General features: G+C 40.0%; 1 protein-coding gene across 2 annotated transcripts in view; it reads left to right on the forward strand.

Moving 5' to 3' along the window:
• Positions 1 to 21408, forward strand: part of unm_sa1614 (un-named sa1614) — a 117213-nt gene that overhangs the window by 80367 nt on the left and 15438 nt on the right. For both annotated transcript variants that reach the window (XM_052031150.1, XM_052031151.1), the window contains exons 14-22: positions 737 to 900; positions 4900 to 5033; positions 5960 to 6051; positions 10289 to 10475; positions 11188 to 11273; positions 13453 to 13568; positions 16751 to 16818; positions 17807 to 17914; positions 20778 to 21018. In XM_052031150.1, the coding sequence (XP_051887110.1) occupies positions 737 to 900; positions 4900 to 5033; positions 5960 to 6051; positions 10289 to 10475; positions 11188 to 11273; positions 13453 to 13568; positions 16751 to 16818; positions 17807 to 17914; positions 20778 to 21018 (1196 nt within the window). The remainder of the gene's footprint in view (positions 1 to 736; positions 901 to 4899; positions 5034 to 5959; positions 6052 to 10288; positions 10476 to 11187; positions 11274 to 13452; positions 13569 to 16750; positions 16819 to 17806; positions 17915 to 20777; positions 21019 to 21408) is intronic.

Below are 21408 nucleotides of genomic sequence, written 5' to 3' on the forward strand. Positions count from 1 at the left end.
GGTGAGTGTTAGTAACGCATGTACTTCCTGTGTCATTTTTCTGTTGTGTGACTTTCACACTTGGACTTAAGTACATACTGTATAGTAATGATCATCACCTCCGATTTGAGTGTAGCAAGAAAGCGGCTGCTTGCAAGTTAGCAACTTTTTATGCACTTTTAGATGCTGATAACACAATCAATAGTAAGGAAAGTCAGCCAGAATGATGATGGCTAGCACTGTCATCTGAAATTGACTCTCTCATACGTGAAATTCTCAAAGTTGGCACAGAACCAAAACAAAAGGACCTACATGAGACAATAAAATTATAAAGTACATAGATAGGAGAGTTGGTGAAAAGCATTTATTCCCTTATCAGAGGTATCTGTGAAGGGAATTTGAAGAATTAGATAGATGGCTGTTACTCCACAGTGCCATCTGTAAGTATGTTATTGAAATTTGGCCTCTCATTTTATATCTCCCAGGTTCTTCTATATTCCATCTGGTATACTTTTTTTAAAACGTTATAATTGTTATATGTAATAACTTTTCCATCAATTATTAGGATTAAATTTCATCTGCCATTGCCCTGCCCAACTTTTAACTGATCAGCTGGGCAGGGCAGTAGCAGATGGAATTTAATCTTGATGAGAATGAGGTAATGCATTTCAAGAGGTCTAATAAGGATAGACATATACCAGGCATGATAGGGCTCTAGGAATGAACTTAATGCTTGCCCCCCTCCATTTTTGTCAAGGTGGATTTCTGTTCTAACCAACTGCAAGCAAGAAGCTCTAAATATGGCTTTCCATGAAGAGCACAGCAGTGCAGAGAGTAGTATTGAAGACCTAACCAAAGCCATCATTGAAGATATCCAACATATGCCAGGGAATAGCGAGTGCTGTGATTGTGGAGCTGTAGGTGAGACAATAGTGTTATTGAAATGGCTTTGTTTTGATCCAAAATAAAAACATAAAATGCTGGAAATATTCAGCAGGTCGAGCAGCATCTGTGGAGAGAGAAGCAGTTAATGTTTTACGTTAATGACCTTTCATCAGAACTCACTCTACTTTAGAAATAAGTGCAGGTATGAGCCATACTTCTGGGGAGTCTTAAGGTTAATGGGTGTTTGCCAAACCCTCCACCTCAAGTTCCCCTCCAAGTCAAAACTGTGCAACTCATACTTACAGTTTTTGGGATTACTTTGGACTGCAGCATTTCAGTAAAGGTGGCTCACCCCCACCTTATTTAGGGATGAACAGTAAAGTCATGAACTTGCCAGTGATACACCATCTTGTGTATTAATAAAAGAAAAGCTGCTTAATTCAGGCCTATGTTTTTGTAGCAGTGGTGAATACTTAAAAAATAAGTGTGTTTTCAAGAAATACATATCCCTTTAAGTCCCAAAAATCCAACTGGAAGAGTGAAAAGAGTAATCTAGCCATAAGTATCAAGAGAAACTGGAGATGGCACAGAACCAAAAGAAAAGATACTGAATGAGACAATAAAATCATAAAGAACATAGATAGGGGAGTTGGTGAGAAGCATTTTTTCCTTAGCAGAGTTATCTGTGACCAAAGGACATGTATTAAAGGTAAAGGGGTGAGAGATCTAGAGGGAATTTGAAGAATTTTTGTACCTGGAGGGGTGACTGAAATCTCAAACAGACTGCCTGAGGGGGTGAAGGAGGCAGATACTCCCACATTTAAGAAGTAGTTATTTGAGCACTTCCAATGAAATAGCATAGAAGGCCACAGGCAGAGTTTTGGAAAATGGGAGTGACATTGATAGGTATTTGGAGCAAAAAGCAAACTGCAAGAGGAACTTAGCAAGTTGAGCAGTATCTGTTGGGGGGAAGGGAATTGTCAACGTTTTGGGTCGAAACACTGCATCAGGACTGAGAGTGGAGAGGGAAGATAGCTAGTTTAAAGAGGAGATGGAGAAGGATGAGACAAGGGCCAGTAGGTGATAGGTGGACTGAGGAGCGGTGAAGAACGATGGGCAGATGGAGCCAGGTGGGGGAGAAGGAGAGGTGGAGTTGGGAGACAGAAGCAGGTGATAGGTGGAAGCAGACAAGGAAAAGAAAACTGTCCTGGTAGGCCCATTGTTTCTGCCTGTTCTTGCCCCACTGAACTTTTCTTCTCATACCTTGGCTCTAACTGGTCTTCCCTTCTCCAGTCCTGTCCCACCTACATCCAGGACACCTCGCATTTTGACAACTTCCAATTCCCTATCCCCCACCGCCTTATCTTTACTATGAATGTCCAACCCCCATCAGGAAGGTCTAAAAGCCCCCCGCTTCTTTCTGCAACAAGTTCTCCTCCACCAACACTCTCATCAACCAACTTGTTCTTGCCCTTAATTTCTTTTATGACTCCTCTCACTTCCTACCTATTAAAGATGAAGCCATGCACAGTGGCATGGGCCCTAGCGACACTTGTCTTTTCATTGGCTACATGGAGCATTCTTTGTTCCAAACCTTCTCTGGTATAATTCCCCAACTATTTCTCTGTTACCTCATCCACTGCACTGGTGCAGCTTCCTGCACCTGTGTGGAACTCCTCAATTTTATCACTTTTGCTATTAACTTCCACCCTGCCCTCAAATTCACTTGGACCATTTTTGACACTTCTCTCCCTTTTCTGGCTCTCTCTGTCTTCATCTTAGGAGACAAACTATCCACTGATTTTCACTATAAACACACATTGACTCCCACGACTACCTTGACTACACCTCTTCCCTCCCTGCCTCTTGTAAGGATGTCATCCCTTTCTCCCAATTTCTCCGTCTCCACCGCATCTGCTTGCAAGATGAGGCTTTCCATTCCAGGATATCTGAAACATCCTCCTTTTTCAGGAAATGTGGCTTCTCTTCTTCTGTGGTTAATGGAATCCTATCTCGCATTTCCTCCATTTCTCGGACCTTTGCTTTCACCAGCCCCACCCCACCTCCAGCCCTCCAAACAGAACAGAGATAAAGTTCCCGTAGTCCTCACATTTCACTGTCTCTGCATCCAGCAGACCATCCTTTGTCATTGCCCCCTTCCAAACTCCCATCACCCTCCTGGTTCCATCCACCTACTACCCAGACATTTCACCCACTAGATCTCCTCCACCACCTGGTTCCATCTGCCCTTCACCTCTTCCCTAATGGTTCCTATTATCACCGTCTTTACTTATCAGATTCCAGCACTGGTCATCTTTCTGTTGCATATCACCCTCCAGCAGCTGTCTCCACCTTCACCCTCCCTTCGCCCCATCTGCCCTTTCTCCTTGAATGCTTCTACCTATCACCCACCTGCCTCTTTCTCCCAATTCCACTCCTCCTCAGTCCACCTATCACCCACTGGCCCCTGTCTTACCCCTCCCTCTCTTCTCTTTATACTGGCTATCCTCTCTCTCCACACTCAGACCTGAAATGTCAACAGTTCCTCTGCCCTCCCCCCCCCCACCACAACAGATGTTGCAGAACCCACTGAGATTCTCAGCAGTTGTTTTTTGCTCCAGATTCTTGTGTCTCCATTGATAGGTACTTGGTGACTGGCATAAACCTGGTGGGTCAAAATGAGTTGTGGAGAAAGGAACCATACTGCAAGCTGATAAATCCTCATAACCAATGACTCACGCTCCAAGTTTGTGAAAGTGGTGGCTATGATGACATTGGATGCATCCGTTATCATTTTCCAAAATTCTACTGATTCTAAAATAGATCCTACAGATAGGAAGACTGCAATTGTGACCCCAAGAATTAAGGAAGGAGGGAATGAGAAAAAAGGACTGCAAACAATTCACCTGATATTAGTAGTAGGAAAAATACTGGGATCTATTCTTAAAGTAGTGACAGTTGGGCATTTAGAAAATAATAATGAGATTGGGCAGTGTCAGCATATGTTTATGGAAAAACATATCTGTAAGAGTTTCTAAGGTTGTAGTTAACAGGATAAGGGGAAACCAGTAGATGTGGTTTTGAACTTTCAGATGGTGCCACAAAAGGGGTTATTCAACAAAATTAGGATTTGGGAGTAACATAAGAGTAAGGATTGAAAATTAATTAAGGTTTCTTTATAAGGTATCCTTATTAGTCACATATACATCGAAACACACAGTGAAATACACCTTTTGCATAGAGTGTTCTGGGGGCATCCCGCAAGTGTCACCACACTTCTGGCACCAATATAGCATGCCCACAGCTCCTAACCTGTACACCTTTGGAATGTGGGAGGAAACCAGAGCACCCGGAGGAAACCCACGCAGACATGGGGAGAACGTACAAACTCCTTATAGACAGTGGCCGGAATTGAACCCAGGTCGCTGGCACTGTAATAGCGTTACACTAACTGCTACACTACCGAACAATGCCGTATAAACAAATCACTCTTGAGTTGGGAGACTATTACTAGTATTGCTGCAGTAGTAATCCTCCTCAGTACGAGAGGCACCTTAAGTTCGGCCATTTGGTATACGTACTGGCTATGGAGCAAATGGTGCAAAGCTACCATCCGTAGTATTATGACTGGACTCTTGTTAAAACCATTTACCTGAGAGAAATATAAAATCTTAAGTGAGCTTCAGCATGCTTGGAAGAAAACAAAGTAATTTATTCAAATTCAGTTCAATAATTGGCTTCACTGTGCAAAATTAGTGTAATGGGAATTTACAAATATCTAAAATGACGCAATTAAATAAGTGCAGGCACGTTAGTTGGGAATAGAACAAACATAGGATTTTTCTTTTTCCTTCTTTTGGCTTAACTATTTGAAAGCATTATTGATATAAATATTTACTGTTTCGCAGCCTCTCCAACTACCACTTACACAGCACATTGGGATTCCCTTTAGTCATTTTGAACCTATTTGTGCCTCAGTGAGCATTTCTGATAGTTAGATGTATGTATTTATTACCCACTAATGTTTTTCTGCAGGTCCAACTTGGCTTTCCACCAATCTCGGAATCCTGATTTGTATAGAATGTTCTGGAATTCATCGGGAGATGGGTGTGCATTACTCTCGAATACAATCTCTCTCATTAGACAAGCTTGGAACCTCTGAACTCTTGGTGAGATTCTCTATAGTTTTATTTTAGTAATTTTACTACCCTAATTTAGATTTTTCTGCTGAAAAGGTATTCTTTTAAACAACCATCATGTTCCTGAATTTTATAGTGAGAAATGCAGGAGCAAAGATAAGTTGCTTGGCTCTTTGAGCCTGTTCTGCTATTCAGTGAAGTAACATCTGATCTGTGACCCAACTCTCTATGTTTCATTTTCTCTGAGTTCCTTTACGACTCAATTTAAAACATTAGAAAGAGAAACAGGAATAGGTCATGCAGCCCATCACAGCTACTCCACCAATCATTTAGATCACAACAGATCTTTTACCTAATTGTTCCTTCCTACTAAGCTACATATCCCTTGATTCCTTTCGTATCCAAAACTCTATCATTCTCTGTCTTAAAAGAACTCATTGACAGAGGCTCCACACCCCTGTTGGACAAAGAATTCCAAAGATTCACTACCCTCTGGCTGAATTAATTTTTCCTATCTTAGACCTGAGTGACCAGCCCTTTATTTTGAGACTGTGAGTCTTGGACCTGAACACCCCAGCCATCTGAAAATATTCCAACATCTCCTCTGCCAAATACTGTAAGAATTTTATGTGTTTCGATGAGATCACCTGTCATTCCTCTGAACTCCAGAAAATATTGCCCAGTCTACTTAATCTGATAATACAGTTTTGATAGTACAGAAGATGCATATATTTTTCATTCAATAGTGGAGGCATGCACCAACTTAGTGAGCTCAATAATGCATTTAAGAAAATTTAATGAACACATAGATATGTAATCATCAAGGTTTTACCAAATTAGAAACATAGACAGTGATCTTGAATGGTAAATTAGTGTATTACTTCCGATGTTTTGATGGGTTGTGATTGTTGAAGATTTCTGGAAAAAAATTAGTTTGTGTTGTGTTTACTTTACAGTTGGCAAAGAATGTTGGAAATTCAAAATTTAATGAACTTTTGGAGGCTAATCTTCCAAGTTTATCTGTAAAACCAAGCACAGACAGTCCCATGTGAGTAAAAATCAAAAGGAAATTCTAGATATTTAAAAAGCTCGTAATGCTAATTGATCAAGACCATAGGTCTGTAACTAAATGCATTTTTTCAGGGTTCATTCTTGTACCAGCACTATGCCTGCTTCACTTGGATTGCCAATTTATCATTCTTTACCAAAATCAAAGCCCTTTGCTGGGCCATTGATATCCAAAATGCCAAAACACCAAGAAATTAAGTTGTTGCTTGCCTTCAAGGTGATGACAACAGAACATGTGAGACTTGCAAGTTGAGATACCAGAATAAGTTATTGAAGTTATACTTTAATATTTGTGTGGAGGAATTTTAATAATTGTCATTAAAATCCAAAATAGCATTTGTAACTTTTGTACATCAAACTGTAATTGGAAATTGGAAATCCAAACAAAAACAGAAATTGTGGTTGGCATCAAGCAGGTCAAGCAGCATCAGCGGGGAAAGAAACAGAGCTGAGATTTCAAGGATCCTTCAATAAAACAGGAAAAGTGAGAAGACAAGCATGTTTTAAGTTGCAGACAGGGGAATGGTAGTGAACAGAGGGAATGTCTGTCACTGGGTGCAGACCAAAGTTGTCAAGGTGACAATTACTTTTAAAAAGTGGCGAACAGAAATGAGAGTAAAAAGTAACACATTGGAACAGAGAGGTACAACCACATCTGTTGGAGAGAGAAAGGTTCCTGAAATTAATTAGTTCACTACTATGTCTTGGAGTATGCCCAGACAGAAGGCGCTGTTCCGCAGGCTTACATGAGCATTGATGGAGTAGTATAGAGGGCCAAAGACACAAATGTCAGAACAGGGGTGTGTTGGAGAATTAAAATGACAGGTGACTGAAAATCCAAGGCCACCTTTGTCTGCAGCTGAATGGAGATTTTCTGCAAACTGGTCATCCAATGTGCATTTAGTTTCTCCAGTGTTGACCAGACCGTTGTGAACACTGAATGGTCTGCAGTATGCATCTGTCTGGAGCACCTGGACAACTGAAAAACATACATCAGGCTGCCGTTGATCAATTACACCTCGGTATTCGACACCTTCATCCCCTCAGTACTAATCACCAAGCTTCTGGGCCTCTGTACCTCCCTCTGCAACTGGATCCTCAACTTCCTTATTGGAAGACCTTAGTCAATGCAGATCAGTAATAACATCTCCTCGTTGACCATCAATACAGGCACACCTCAAGGATGCATGCTTATCCTCTGCTCTACACTTTCTACACCCATGACTGTGTGGCTAAGCACAGCTCAAACACCATCTATAAATTTGCAGATGACACCACTGTTGTTGGTAGAATCTCAGATGACAATGAGGAGGCGTACAGGAGTGAGATAGATTGGTTGGTTGAGTGGTGTCGCAACAACAACCTCGCACTCAACGTCAGCAAGACCAAGGAATTGATTGTGGACTTCAGGAAGGGGAAGTCGGAAGAACACACACCAGCCTCATTGAGGGGTAAGCAGTGGAAAGGGTGAGCAGCTTCAGGTTCCTGGATGTCAGCATCTCAGAGGATCTATTCTGGGCCCACACATTGATGCAGTCATGAAGAAGGCACGCCAGCTGCTCCATTAGGAGTTTGGGGTGATTTAGTATGTCACAAAGACTCTTAAAGATTTCCACATATGTACAGTAGAGAGCATTCTGACTGGTTGCATCACAGCCTGGTATAGAGGCTCCAATGCGCAGGATTGCAAGAGGCTGCAAAGGGTTATAGACTCAGCCAGCTCCATCATTGGCACAACCCTCCCCACCATCAAGGACATCTTCAAGAGGTAGTGCCTCAACAAGGTGGCATTCATCACAAATGACCCTCACCATCCGGGATATGCCCTCTTCTTGTTACTACCATTGGGGAAGAGGTACACGAGCTTGAAGACCCGCACTCAGTGATTCGGAAACAGCTTCTTCCCCTCCGCCATCAGATTTCTGAATGGTCCATGAATGCTACTGCATTATTCTTTTTATTTTGCACTATTTATTTATTTTTATAAGTTGTAGTAATTTTATGTCTTTGCACTGTCATTTAAATCAGTGATAATAATTCTGGTTCTGACAACTTCCATTGTCTGCCACTGTAATCTTACATCTGATTTCCACTCCGATCTCTCTGTCTTTGGTGTCCTACGTTGCTCCAGTGATGCCTGTTATAAAGTTAAGGATCAGCACCTTGTTTTCTTGTTGGGGCATGTTGTGGCCCTTAAGACTTAAATATTAAACTTAACAATTTCAGGTAACTACTCCTTATTTTCTTTCCCTCCACAGATGTACCTGTACCTTTCTGTTTCTATTTGTTTCTTTTTTTTTCTATTTCTAATTGCTGGTGCTTAAAATATTTGTTACCTTAACTACTTGAACCCCCTCACTGATATTCTCTCTATTTACTCCACCCCTTCCCCTCTCCGCAACTTAAAACATGCTTTATTTTTTTTACTTTTCCAGTTCTGACAAAATGAGCTTTGACCTGAAACGTCAACTGTTTCTATCCCCACACATTTCTATCCAGAGCTTCTTGCTTTTGTTGCATATTTTTGTGCTGTGATCAGTGTGTTTTTAATTCTTTTTTTTGCTAAAATTCAATCCACTGTTCAAAAGAACCTACCTTGCTTGTTCTTTATTCATTTCAAAGTCTATGGAACACGTTGATTTGTGACACTGCGTGTCAGCAGTACTATTACAATTGTATGGAATGCAAATAAAGTAGATTTTTGCCCCTTCCCAAATCAGTGCAGAGCAGTGAGGGAAGGAGGAAGGCACAATCATACACTTGCGGAAGAGGCAGTATAATAGTTTTGTTCCTTACAACATAATACAAATGGCAGCCCATAAACAGTTTTGTTTGTAATCCTAAATGCAGCAGAATTACATATATAAGAATCCATTTTTTGTAACTATTTGACATACAACTGATCTGTAATCAAATAGCTAGAATGGCAAATCTTCCCAACACTGTATATTTGTACATGTTTCTGAGGTGGAATAAGCACGTACACTAGAACTTTACAAGGATTGCACCTTGGTGTGGTAGGAACTGAATTTGCTTTGGAAAAAGTCATTATTTTTCATTATTTTCTGCTATTAATATCCATGAATAAGCATTGGCTAAATGGTCCATTGTTGTGGAGACAGAATCATCTATCTTCTTGTGATAGGTCCCGGTGATAACCCCTATGATACCCCCTCAGTACCTCACTTTGCTGACAATGACCTCAACACTTCTATTTGCCTTCTTAAGTGATGCTATGTCTTCACTCACATCCTATTACAGCTTATCCCCTTTGTCAATCCCGTTTTACCCTATCAGAGACATCCCCTCCTTCCCCCTCCCTCCCCCTCCCTGCACTTCTTTTGTTGCCTTCTCAGTTTTGACAAAGGATCTTCAACCTGAAACATTGACTCTGTTTCTCTTCCCACAAATGCAGCCTGACCTGTTGAGTATTCCAGCATTTCCTGTTCTGGATTTCCAGCATCTGCAGTTCTTTTTATCTCCACTCATATCACCCAGCCAGTCATTTAGTATTGACTCTGGCCCAATACTAAATGATTTATCCCCCCCATCATCATGACCCCAACCTAGTTCTCTTCCTGATCCTGACCTCACAATCAACTTGACTGATTTTTTTTTGGCCCGGCTTGGCAGGAACTTCACACTCTGTCTACACTTCTCACTGCCTCCGTAAAGAGGCCAACAGAATCAAAGATCCCACCCACCTTGGACATTCTCTCTCTCTTCTTCCCATTTGGCAAAAGATAAAAAGCCTCAAAGCACATACCACTAGGCTCAAGGACAGCTTCTATCCTGCTGTTATAAGACTATTGAACGGTTCCCTAGTACAATAAGATGGACTCTTGACCTCACATTCTACCTCGTTATGGCCCTGCACCTTATTGTCTGCCTGCATTGCACTTTCTCTGTAACTGTAACACTATATTCTGCATTCTGTTATTGTTTTCCCTTGTACTACCTCAATGCACTGTTGTGATGAATGATCTGTATGGATGGCATGCAAAACAAAGTTTTTCACTGTACTTCAATACATGTAACAATAATAAACCAATATCAATATATGATAGAATAATGCTTTTAGGAGGCCTCAAGTAAAGTTGGTGTGGACCCCTTGCTGGTGTTTGCACCTTATCGTACACTTTCTAGCCAGCTATCTTGTGTGTGGTTGTTGGTTTACCAAAATCTAAACTGACTGAGATGTTCTGCTATTTTTAAAGGACAATGCGAAAAGATTACATTGTTTCAAAGTATGTAGCTCGTCAATATGTGAAACAGAGCAATGGCACTCCTGTGACAAAGCTGAATAATTTACATGTTGCTGTGAAAGGCAAGGATATATTTGCACTGATACAGGCCTATGCAGAAAAAGTCAACCTCAGTGAATCACTGGCGTTATTTGATCAGGTAAGAATGACGCTACACAGGAATTATTAACAACTGCAGAATAATTCAACAAAGTCATGTTTGATTTTCTCGGCTGTTAAAATTCCATTCCCCCCTCACCCTACCCCCTCACTCTACCTCAAATCATCCACAGATTGATTAATGGATTTGTCAGAAAATGACACCTCCAGGAAGGTAGCACACCCTCAATTCTGTACTAGAGGAAGGCACCTGCAGTATTTTAATTTCTGATGAATGTCTATTCCTCTTCTTTATAATGGAACCCATTATAATGATCACTCACATTACACTCTGATTTGGGTTTAACTCAAAATTAATCAGAATAAACAGGTTATTTTTTTTCCAGTGGTTGTTGGTGCTAAATGACATGAGGTTGGTTTTGGCAAGGTTCAATCTGTTCCTGATGGACACTCATTCAGTAAATACCTATAATTTGATTAAAGGAGTCACAATTAGGCTTGAGTGGGAAAGAGGAGAAACAGAATGAATTTTCTCTTAAAGTGTTTGATACTGAAATATGCCATAAATTCAAATGCTCCCATATATGTAATATCCTTTACCACAGCAAGCATGAAAATTCACTAGAAACATACATCAATGAATGAAAAGAAGATTAAAAGAAATTAAAATAATTAATAATTGCAGAGATATTGGCTACAACCCCATATTATTTTAAACATGCTTACTGTGTGTATCTACATTTGATTTGCAGGAACCTGGAGAGACCGCTCTTCATCTCGCCATACTTCATGCTGATCGCACCTCCCTGCATATTGTGGATTTTCTTATTCAAAACTGGTAAGTTAGAACTTTCATACTTAGGTACATGTTGTTAATGTGATAGAAGACACACTGGGCATGGTAATATCTGTTTGCAACAAAATAAATGCACTTCGTGTCTTTTTAAAACTTGCTTGTTCTACCTTTCCCTTTAAGGCTATTGTGTCATTCCAATTGCCCAACAAGCAGACCAAGTCTCATCTCAGTAGTAGTTTTCATGAGGAACAAATATTTCCAACAGTTGTACCAGTTTATTTCTTTCCCACCATGAAGTCATTGAGGAATATCTTCCTTTTTGTAACTATGTAATTTTTTTCTTTCTTTAAATAAGGTAGGTGAAGAGAATGACCTTCGAGAGGATCTCAAGGAAAGAAGGGTGTGATTTCAGAGCTGGGGCCCCATGATTTTTAAGGACCCCAAAAAACAGTATAAGTAATATAAGTAAACTCATTTGTTTTACCCTTTTTGTCATCCTAGATCCTAACTTGGTCTGAATTAAAATAGTCAGGGCCCGATTGCCCAAGTCTACATTCCTCCTTCTTGGGTAGTCCCTTGACACTTTCTTCCACTATGATTTTGTCAGTCCTGCAGTGACTGATGAAGTTAATACAGAAACTGCGTACTGTTCCACAGATGGACAGGTGGGAAGTTTGTGAGATGGTGCACCACTCCAGCTGTTCAGGCAGAGCTTGTGTGCTCCTGATGCAAAGGCTGGAGGTCCTCAATACCAATATGAACCAATTTTAATACTTGAAAAGTAACAATACCTCAGCAGCTAACAAAAATTAAACAGCAATTAAGCAACAAAATTACTAAAATTAATTAAATCATTTTGCCATTAAATTCTGAATCTCTTGAATATAATCTAGTAACTCCCTACTGATGGAAGCACTCTGGCTTGGAAATTTGATAAAAATTTACTCATGGTCAGGGCCTGGTATCTAGAGAGTTCACATAACTTATTCATTCTTGGACAGTCCATTTCGTCTGTCAAACTTTACAGTTGTCATTGGTTGAATGCTATCTTATTCTTCTTGGCTGTTGACACTTGTCTTACTCCAGTGACTGCAAGCCAAGTGCTTCTACAATGATTGTGATCGAAGCACCTGGACCATTGACCACCAACTTCACCAAATACATTTGAGTCCACACCATTTGGTTAGGGGAGGTGAACCAGTGTTTTGCTGGATAGCCTTTCATGCAGGAGAGCTAAGCCCTAGCTTGAGGCCCTCTAGTATGAGAAGGAACAACATTGTGGATAGCAGATGCCAGAGGATGAGGATTTGTTAGAGACTGCATATGAGCAAAGTTCACTCTCATAACTCGTAGTTCACTGAAAGTGGCTACACAAGTGGATAAGGTGGTAAAGAAGGTGTATGGCATGCCTGCCTTCATTGGTAGGGGTGTTGAGCTAAGAATAAGGAAGTCATGCTGCAGCTATATAAAACTTTAGTCAGACTGCATTGGAGTATTGTGTGAAGTTCTGGTCGCCCTATTATAGGAAGGATGTGGAGGCTATGGAGAGGGTGATAAACAGGTTTACCAGGATGCTGCCTAGATTAGAAGGTATGAGATATAAGGAAAGGTTGGACAAACTTGGGTTGTTCTCCCAAGAGCATCTCAGGCTGAGGGGAGACCTGATAGATGTTTTTAAAATTATGAGAAGCATAGATAGGGTAGACAGAACCTTGTCCCCAGGGTAGAAATGTCAAACACCAGAGGACGTGCTTTAATGGTTAGAGGGCTGAAGAATAAAGGCGACGTGAGGGGCAAGTTTTTTTGCAGAGAGTGGTAGATGCCTGGAATGGGTTACCAGGGGTAGTAGTGGAAGCAGGCAGTTTGGTGGAGTCTAAGAGGCTTTTAGACAGACACATGAATATTAAGGTAATGGAGGGATATGGATGATCCACAGGAGGAGGACATTTAGTATAAATTGGCATCAAGATTGGCACAACATCTTGGGCCAAATGGCCTGTCCAGTGCTGTAATGTTCTAAGTTCATAGATTCTTTTGAACACACTGCTCTACAGGTTCTGTACCTGGACTTGCATAGACCAATGTGGAACTAAGGAGAAATGCTAACGGCAACAGCAAAATTTATTATTATTCAAAACACATTGTCTGGAACCTGCGTAAACTGGAGAGTGGATGATTTATCCTGTTTTATGTAAATTGTGTAACTTTTTTTTTATCCTAGTGGGAACCTCAGCAAGCAGACAGTGAAAGGAAATACAGCCATTCATTATTCCTGTCAACTCAATAAAACAGAATGCCTCAAACTCCTTCTGAAAGCCAAGGCTAACACCACTATTTGTAAGTACTGCATAGTTCAATTCATTGGATTATGTTTTAACCATCTCACATGTCAGATATTACCTTTAAGATGGTAATTGTTTTTTATGTTAACCAACTGATTAATTCAGGCATCTTTACACCAATTTCAAATTATCTTCCTGGAAAATCACATTATTCTTACAGTTGGATTGATTCTAGAGTAAGTGAATTGCAAAAAAAAACAATGTGTAGTTGAGTATTTTTAATCCTGTTTTTTTGTTTAAAAGGACCTGAAAACTTTTTTTAGGGGCATTTTAGTTGTTCCATTGCATGTCTTAGCCATCTCTTCACCACATCTCATTTGATATTATTTGTACATATATAGCAATGTTCTTTATTAGACTGGGACAATTTATTTGGAAGACCTTTCTTCTGAGCCAGTCTTAAAACTCTTTTTCAGGGCATAACTAAATATGATCACTGATAATGCAGTTTAGTATTGGTTATGTGCTGTACCCTGCTTTCAAACTTCAATTCCATTAACTTTAATTAAATCAAATTTCAGGATCAGACTACAACTCATGTTATTCACTAGTGACTTTTAAGAATGTTCCCTAATGAGATCTAGTGATAACTGGCACATGCTTCCCCTTCTCTGACATCTGTTGCCAACAAGCATCAGTTCATGACAGACCCTGGCATTCAACAACAGTGATAATACCAAGCTAGTTGAGAAGAATTCTCTCAAGTATACAAGGAAGCAAAATTCACAATAATGGTAGTGTAGCGGTTAGCATAACGCTATTACAGCGCCAGCGACCCGGGTTCAATTCTCGCCACTGTCTGTAAGGAGTCTGTACGTTCTCCCCGTGTCTGCATGGGTTTCCTCCGGGTGCTCTGGTTTCCTCCCACTTTCCAAAGACGTACGGGTTAGGAAGTTATGGGCATGCTACGTTGGAGCCGGGAGCATGGCGACACTTGCGGGCTGCCTCAAGAACACTCTACGCAAAAGGTGCATTTCACTGTGTGTTTCGATGTACATGTGACTAATAAAGATCTTGTCTTTTCTTGTCTTATCTTGTAAAGATTTGATTAAGGTTGAGTCTGAAATATCTTAAGAAAATATTTTGAAAATAAAAGTTAATTATATTTTAAAATCTCTTAACATTTTGAAATACTTATCTTAAAAAAATGCAACAGGCCTATATAAAATACTGCATGTGACGGTGTGTTGTATCACTGAAAGTAACTTCAAAGTTTCCCTGTTTAAATTGCTTATGTGGAAATCCCTAACTTGCTGTCAATTTTGCAATGTAATGAAATAATCAGTAAATTTGCTGGCAAACTCCAGGCAATTGTTAATAGCAGTTTCAGTACAGGTTTACTTTTAAGTGAACATTTTAAATGTATTGCATGGAATATCCCTGCTTTATTATATTATGTACCTGTTTTGGAAGGAGAACATGAAAAAAGAGAGAATAGTTTATGGCTATTAAGAGTTTTTTTCTAATGGAAGCTTGTTCATGCACTGAATTCTCCCTTCATCCCTAGAGATAGTTTCCAGCAAGTGGATATTAAGTAATTAGTTCACGATGGTGGTAGATGAAAGTGAATTGATGTACAAGCTAATTGACTCCAGCTTCCCAGGATCAACAGGAAAAGGAGCAACTTTTAACTGGATATAGAAAATGCTTTCATTCAAAGTGTACAGAAGATCAAATTAGGTAATTGAAAAATCCACAAAACTAAAATAAGACATTGAAAGTGGAACCTAAATTAATGTGCTCACAGTGGATCAAATCAAACAACAGCTCATGAGTCAGCTACCTTGAAAAAAAATCCAACGAATGTGCATCGATTAAAAGTAAAATAAAAACATAAAATCCAAAAGCAAGACTCCACTGATGCTAGAAATGTGAACTATAAACAAGAGTGCTGCAAATACTGAACAGATCAGGCAGCATTTGTGGAGACAGAAATAGGGTTATTATGTCAGATTTTTTCATCAGAAGTCATTTTATTAAATGGAAGCAGTTTAATTTAATATGGTGGAAGATAATATGTAGGAATGAATGTCTTAAATATTTTAACTATTTTAAAGGGAAAAACATTATTCTGTTGGTAAAATTTCCATCAATCATATCGGTCCAGTCACTGTTTTTCCAGAAATAATGGGTGTAAAATCAGTTAGTTTCCACTTGGTGTAATGAAAGCAAAACTGGAACAATCTATTGTAAAAATAATGATTCTGAAGACCTGAAAAAACAGTGAGTGACTGTTTTATTACTGCCAGGTACAATTTAGGGAATCAAGAGATGTGGAATATGTGCAGAAATGAGATACAGAGGTAAAAAAAAATCAAGCATGATCTTATTGAATGGCAGAGCAGACACAAGGCCTGTGCCTGCTTCTCATGTATAGGGTTATTTCAGGAACAAAACTTTTATTATTTCTCTCTGTAATCTTCCTGCCTAAAAAAGGATTTGATTATTGCAAAGCCTGAAAGTGTGATATAAACTAAAATGCAAACTTAACCATGGAAAATTATGACACAGGAGTCCACATTTCAGTCCATCACGTCCATCTTTGCCAAAAGGAGCTGATGAATAATAACTCATTTTCAGAAGCCTGGTCCATAGGCTTCTGGCTTATGCCATGTCAACTGTTCATCCAGGAACTTCCTTAAATATGATCATGATTTGTGCCTCAACCAACCTTTCAGATAATGAGTTCCAAACCTTCACTGATCTTTGCCTGGGGAAGGAGAAGGACACGGAGGATAGTGAGAGCAGTGTGGGACATACTAATGTGCTAGGGCATTTTGAGATAAAGAAGGAGGTAGTGTTGGGTACCTTGAAGGACATAGGTGGTTAAGTCGCCAGGGCCTGATGGGATATAGCCCAGGTTATTGAGAGAGGCAAGAGACAAGATCACTGGGGCCTTGACCAAGATCTTCATGACCTCTCTAGCCACAGGCGAGGTCCTGGAGGACTGGCGAGTAGCTAATGTTGTTCCTTTGTTCAAGAAGGGAAATAGGGATAATCCAGGGAATTATAGACTGGTGAGCCTCAAATTAGGATTCTTAGGGATGGGATTTATGAGCATTTGTAAAACTATGGCCTAATTAGGAACAATCAACATGGTTTTGTGCAAGGCAGGTCATGTCTTACTACTTGATTGATGAATCTGTGCCTGAAGTTTTGTGTTTGATTCTGAAACAGTAAATGAAGATGGGGAGACTCCAATGGACATTGCTCGAAGACTGAAGCATCAATATTGTGAAGAGTTGGTATGAAATTGACATGTTCATACAAAATAAACTATTAACTTCCCTGTTTACAAGTACTCTTTATTAGCTTATCAGCTATTTCCCTTGGTTTAAACATTTCTCAGAAGCTTCTTTACTATTTAGCCAATGATAAGGAAATGGTCCAAACATTAAACAATCATTAGAACTGGTGAAAAAAATATGGTTGCCTTTAATCAATGTTGACTAACTGGGAAACATTGCGTCTAATCAACAGATTTTGTTATTTGATGGATATTAATTTGATTTTCTGGCTTAATGTACATGTTATTTTAGAAATAGCCAGAAGTAATCAATCTTTCAATTAGATGATTGAATCTTTAGACCATATATAAACAAATTCAAATTCCCGTGATTGAAGTTAGTTGTTGAATTTACGTAAAATAAATAAAAGTAACATTTTTATATTAAGCACAATATGGTGATTAAGCATATTTTACAATGCAAAGCAACTGCAGTACTTCATACAGCAAATTTATTTTGGAAGTACTGCAGTTCTGGCTCTCAATGCGATGAGGCAGGTGGAAAATGCAGGGAGAGAGAAAGAAAATAAAAGTCACTGTTGTAGCTTCTGACAAACGTTAGCTAATATATACATCAAGTTCCCACAATCAGCAAAAAGAAATTAGCCAGATAAGTCTATTCTTTTAGTTGTATAGGAATAAAGATTGATCAGGTTGCTGATGAGAATGCCCATTTTTCTCTGAAGCTGTGCTGCAGGATCATTTACATTCATCTAAAAGAGAACCTGGTTCTAGGTTCAATGTCCATCCAAAAGACTGCAACGCTGACGCTGTGGCGTTTCCGACGTAGATCACTAACTATAACAGCCAAAAATTCCAATAGTAATATCTATATCACTGCTTTCCAAGTAAAGAAAATTGAAGGGATATTTAATGTGTTCAAATGGATTATAATGTTATAAAATTATTGATTGTAATATCATAATCTTTGCCTTTTTGTTTTGAAGTTGACTCAGGCAAAATTAAACCAATTTAATCTCCATACTAATGTGGAGTATGAATGGCGACTGGGACAAGAAGATATATATGAGAGTGACGATGATCTAGATGAAAAGGTTAGTTTATTAATACTTTGGGAAAAGAACACATTTGGGGAATGCAGCTGGTAAGCCCATGACTTTCACTTGAGTAAATAAAGGATGGTTTTTAACATCACCAGTTCTCTACCCACTGCCCAACCACCACTGTAACACCTGAAGTCACCTCAGAGAAGCAGAACTCCCATTTGAATGGCAGCGTCATGTTCCAATGCACACACCATTTTAGGTGGGCCCAGTTGCAACTCACACAATGTTCAAAAACTGGCAGTAGCAAACATTCAGGCACATGTCGGTGATTTTTTTTTAAATTGGAGATTTATTGTGAGCCAGCATTCCCTGTCTTTTTCTGGTCCGAGTTTCCATACTTCTGTTCGTCACCAAACTTTCCAGAACCCTTCAATCTGCTACCATTCCATATTTAGCTTCATGGAGACCAATTCTCTGGCACGTTGGTCATGGCTTCATTGTTAACCAATTCTGACATTGCCAATGGTATTCCTACCAACTTCAGGCAAGAGTCAGAGTCGGTAGGAATATGCAAAAGAAGCTGACGTTAATATCTTCTGGATGTGACACTACATGGGTCAGATATTCCTAACCTGCTACACATCCCTCCAATACTTATCCTGTTAACTATTTGTTGAGAAATTCAAAAGAGATCAATCAGTTATGCTTTTCCATAGCTTGCTAATAATTGCAATCTGGTTCCTAGTGGGCACAAGTCTACCGCAATAAAATCATGTCTCTACTTCCACTAATCAATTTTTTTTAAAGTAACAGGTTGGAAATTGTAATAGTAATGAAAATGCATTAAAACACTGCCATGGCGGGGGTGGGTGTGTGGGAGTGAGGGGGGAAGTCAGCTTGTAAGCACAAGTTTTGGCCACGAGCCTCCTCAGCAATGAGATTCCAGCACATTCAGGATCAAAGGTCTGGACTGTTTCTGGACTTGGTGGAAAATGAATTGGGCCATGAATTGCAGGGTTGGTGAGATATGAGGAAATCAGGAAGACAGAAAGAGGAGCATACTAGAGCAGGATGAACTTCCTTAGAGAAGTAATGGAAGATTTGAGTTCAGGAAAGAGGAATTGGAGATTGGACAGGTGACAGGTGGGTTCGGATGGTTGAATGAGCAGGCAATCAGTACCCAGAGGATATCAGTGGAGGGGGAGGTTGAGCATGAACACCAGTTAAAGGGAGACCAGTGTAGAAGATGGTCGCCATCTTGGTCTGCTTGTCACAAGACCAAGTGAATTTTATCCCCTTTAACTAATGCCAGACAGAGCAGGCCTCAATTCTCCATTTACTGAACATTTGCTTATAAAACGTTACAACACAGGAATGGGACCTTCAGCCCACAATATCTATGTGAATCATGATGCCAGTCTAATTTAATCCCATCCGTCTACACCACTTCCATATCCCTCTATTCCCTGACTGTTCATATATCAGTCTAAAGGCTTCTTAAATGTTGTTATTACATTTGCTTCCACCACTTCCTCTGGTGGCGCATTGCAGGCACCTACCACCTTCTGTGTGGAAAAAAACTTGCCTTGTAAATCTCCTTTAAACTCCCCCCGCCCCCCCTCACCTAAAACCTATGCCCTCTAGAATTTCCAACCTGGGAAAAAGATTCTGACCATCTATCCTATCTGTGCCTCTCATAATTTTATATACTTCTATCGGATCACCCCTTGGCCTCCTACACGCCAGCAAAAGCAATCTAAGTTTGTCTAACAGAGCAAAAAACAAATTGCTGGAGGATATCAGTGGGTTAGGCAGCATCTGTGGAGGCAGAGGGATAGTCGGCATTTTGGGTTGAGACCTGGAATCAGGACTTAAGATGAGAGTGTTCATGGAGATAATCTGGTCGTATCTTTGTTCCAGAAAGAAGTAAGGCCCCTAAGATCTGACTTTTATAGCTAACATCTCCTTAAAGCTAATAGTCATCAATCCAGGCAACACCCTGGTGAATTTCTGCACCCCCTCCACTACACATCTTTCCTGTAATGCAGCAACCAGAACTGGACACAGTACTCCAAAGGTGGTCTAAAAAAGTTTTATACAGCTGCAACATGACTTGCCATCTTTTATACTCAATACCTCAACTGATACAAGCAAACATAGAAACATAAAGTCATACAGCACAGTAACAAGGCCCTTAGGCCCAACTTGTCCATGCCAACCAAGGCTCCTACCTGCGCTAGTTCCATTTGTCTGCAGTTGGCCCATATCCCCATCTTGAATATACTCAATGACTTGACTTCAACTGCTCCCTGTGGCAGAGAGTCCCACAGATTCACCACCCTCTGGGTGAAGAGATTTCTGCTCATCTCATTCATATGTGACTTATCCTTCATTCTTCAACTGTGCTTCTGGTCCAGGACTCCTTGGGCCTTCAGGAACATCCTTCCTGCATCTAATCCACCCAGTCCTGTTAGAATTTTGTAGGTTCTTATGAGATTTAACAGATTTCCTTCCCTGAAAGACAATGCTGAATCAGATGGGCATCTTGGTATTTAGCACCCTGGTCACTTTTGCTGCAAGTGCTTTTTGTTTTAAATCTCAGATTTATTTAAATTAATTTAAATTCCTCCGCTGCCATGGTGAGAGCATGCTGTATGCCGCCTTTACCACCCTATCCACTTGTATTGCCATTTTCAGGGAGCTATGGACTCACACCCCAAGATCCCTCTGTACATCAGTGCTCCTTCTTTGACATCAAATGCTGGTCATTCTCATCCTCTCCCTGCTAAAATCCTTGTTCAGATCCACAGCAGCTGCCTCCCCTCTGAGACAATTTTATTACTTTCAAAGTTCTTTTTTTATATAGAAAACAATGTTATGTAAGACTTCTGTTTCTCTTTTCATAAAACAGGGACCTGTTAAGAAAGAACGCTCTCCTAGGCCGTATAGCTGTTTCCAACCTGCCAGCACTTCCTCTCGGAGCCTAGAGAAGCCTAATACAGCGGCCATCAGCAGAGACTCTACCTACCTGCCAAGAGAGCGCCGGCATGAGCAGCTCTCAGGATGGACCAGTCAGCCACGTAGTCTGGAATCTCAGCTTTCCTCTCCTTCGTCAGAGGGTCCACCAATTCCTCCCAGAATCCCCATCAGAGGTTTGGAATTGATGACTGATAAGCCTATTAGCTGATATGTAGTATGCTTGTAATAATTACTTCTGAAACTGTATATATATACACCTGAAATATATGGAAGTATCTTTAATTTAAAATCTGTACACTGCTGGATGGTTTTTAACTGTTTAATCTGTGCCTGATTTGTAATTTTGATCATTTAGCTGCCACTATCTTAAGCTGTAGAATTCTCTCCTTGGACATCTCCAAGTCTTTCCTCCCTTAAGGCAGTCCTTGAAAGATAAGTCTGCCAAGGTTTTAGCCATTTACCTGGGTTAAATGTTATTTTATAATGCTCCTCTGAAATACCTTGAGAAGATTTTCTGCTAAAATCTCTCTATAAGTGAAGTTGTTGCTATTGTTGGTTTCCTG

Source organism: Pristis pectinata, chromosome 16 (assembly GCF_009764475.1).
Source record: "Pristis pectinata isolate sPriPec2 chromosome 16, sPriPec2.1.pri, whole genome shotgun sequence".
In the NCBI taxonomy this organism is placed as follows: domain Eukaryota; kingdom Metazoa; phylum Chordata; class Chondrichthyes; order Rhinopristiformes; family Pristidae; genus Pristis; species Pristis pectinata.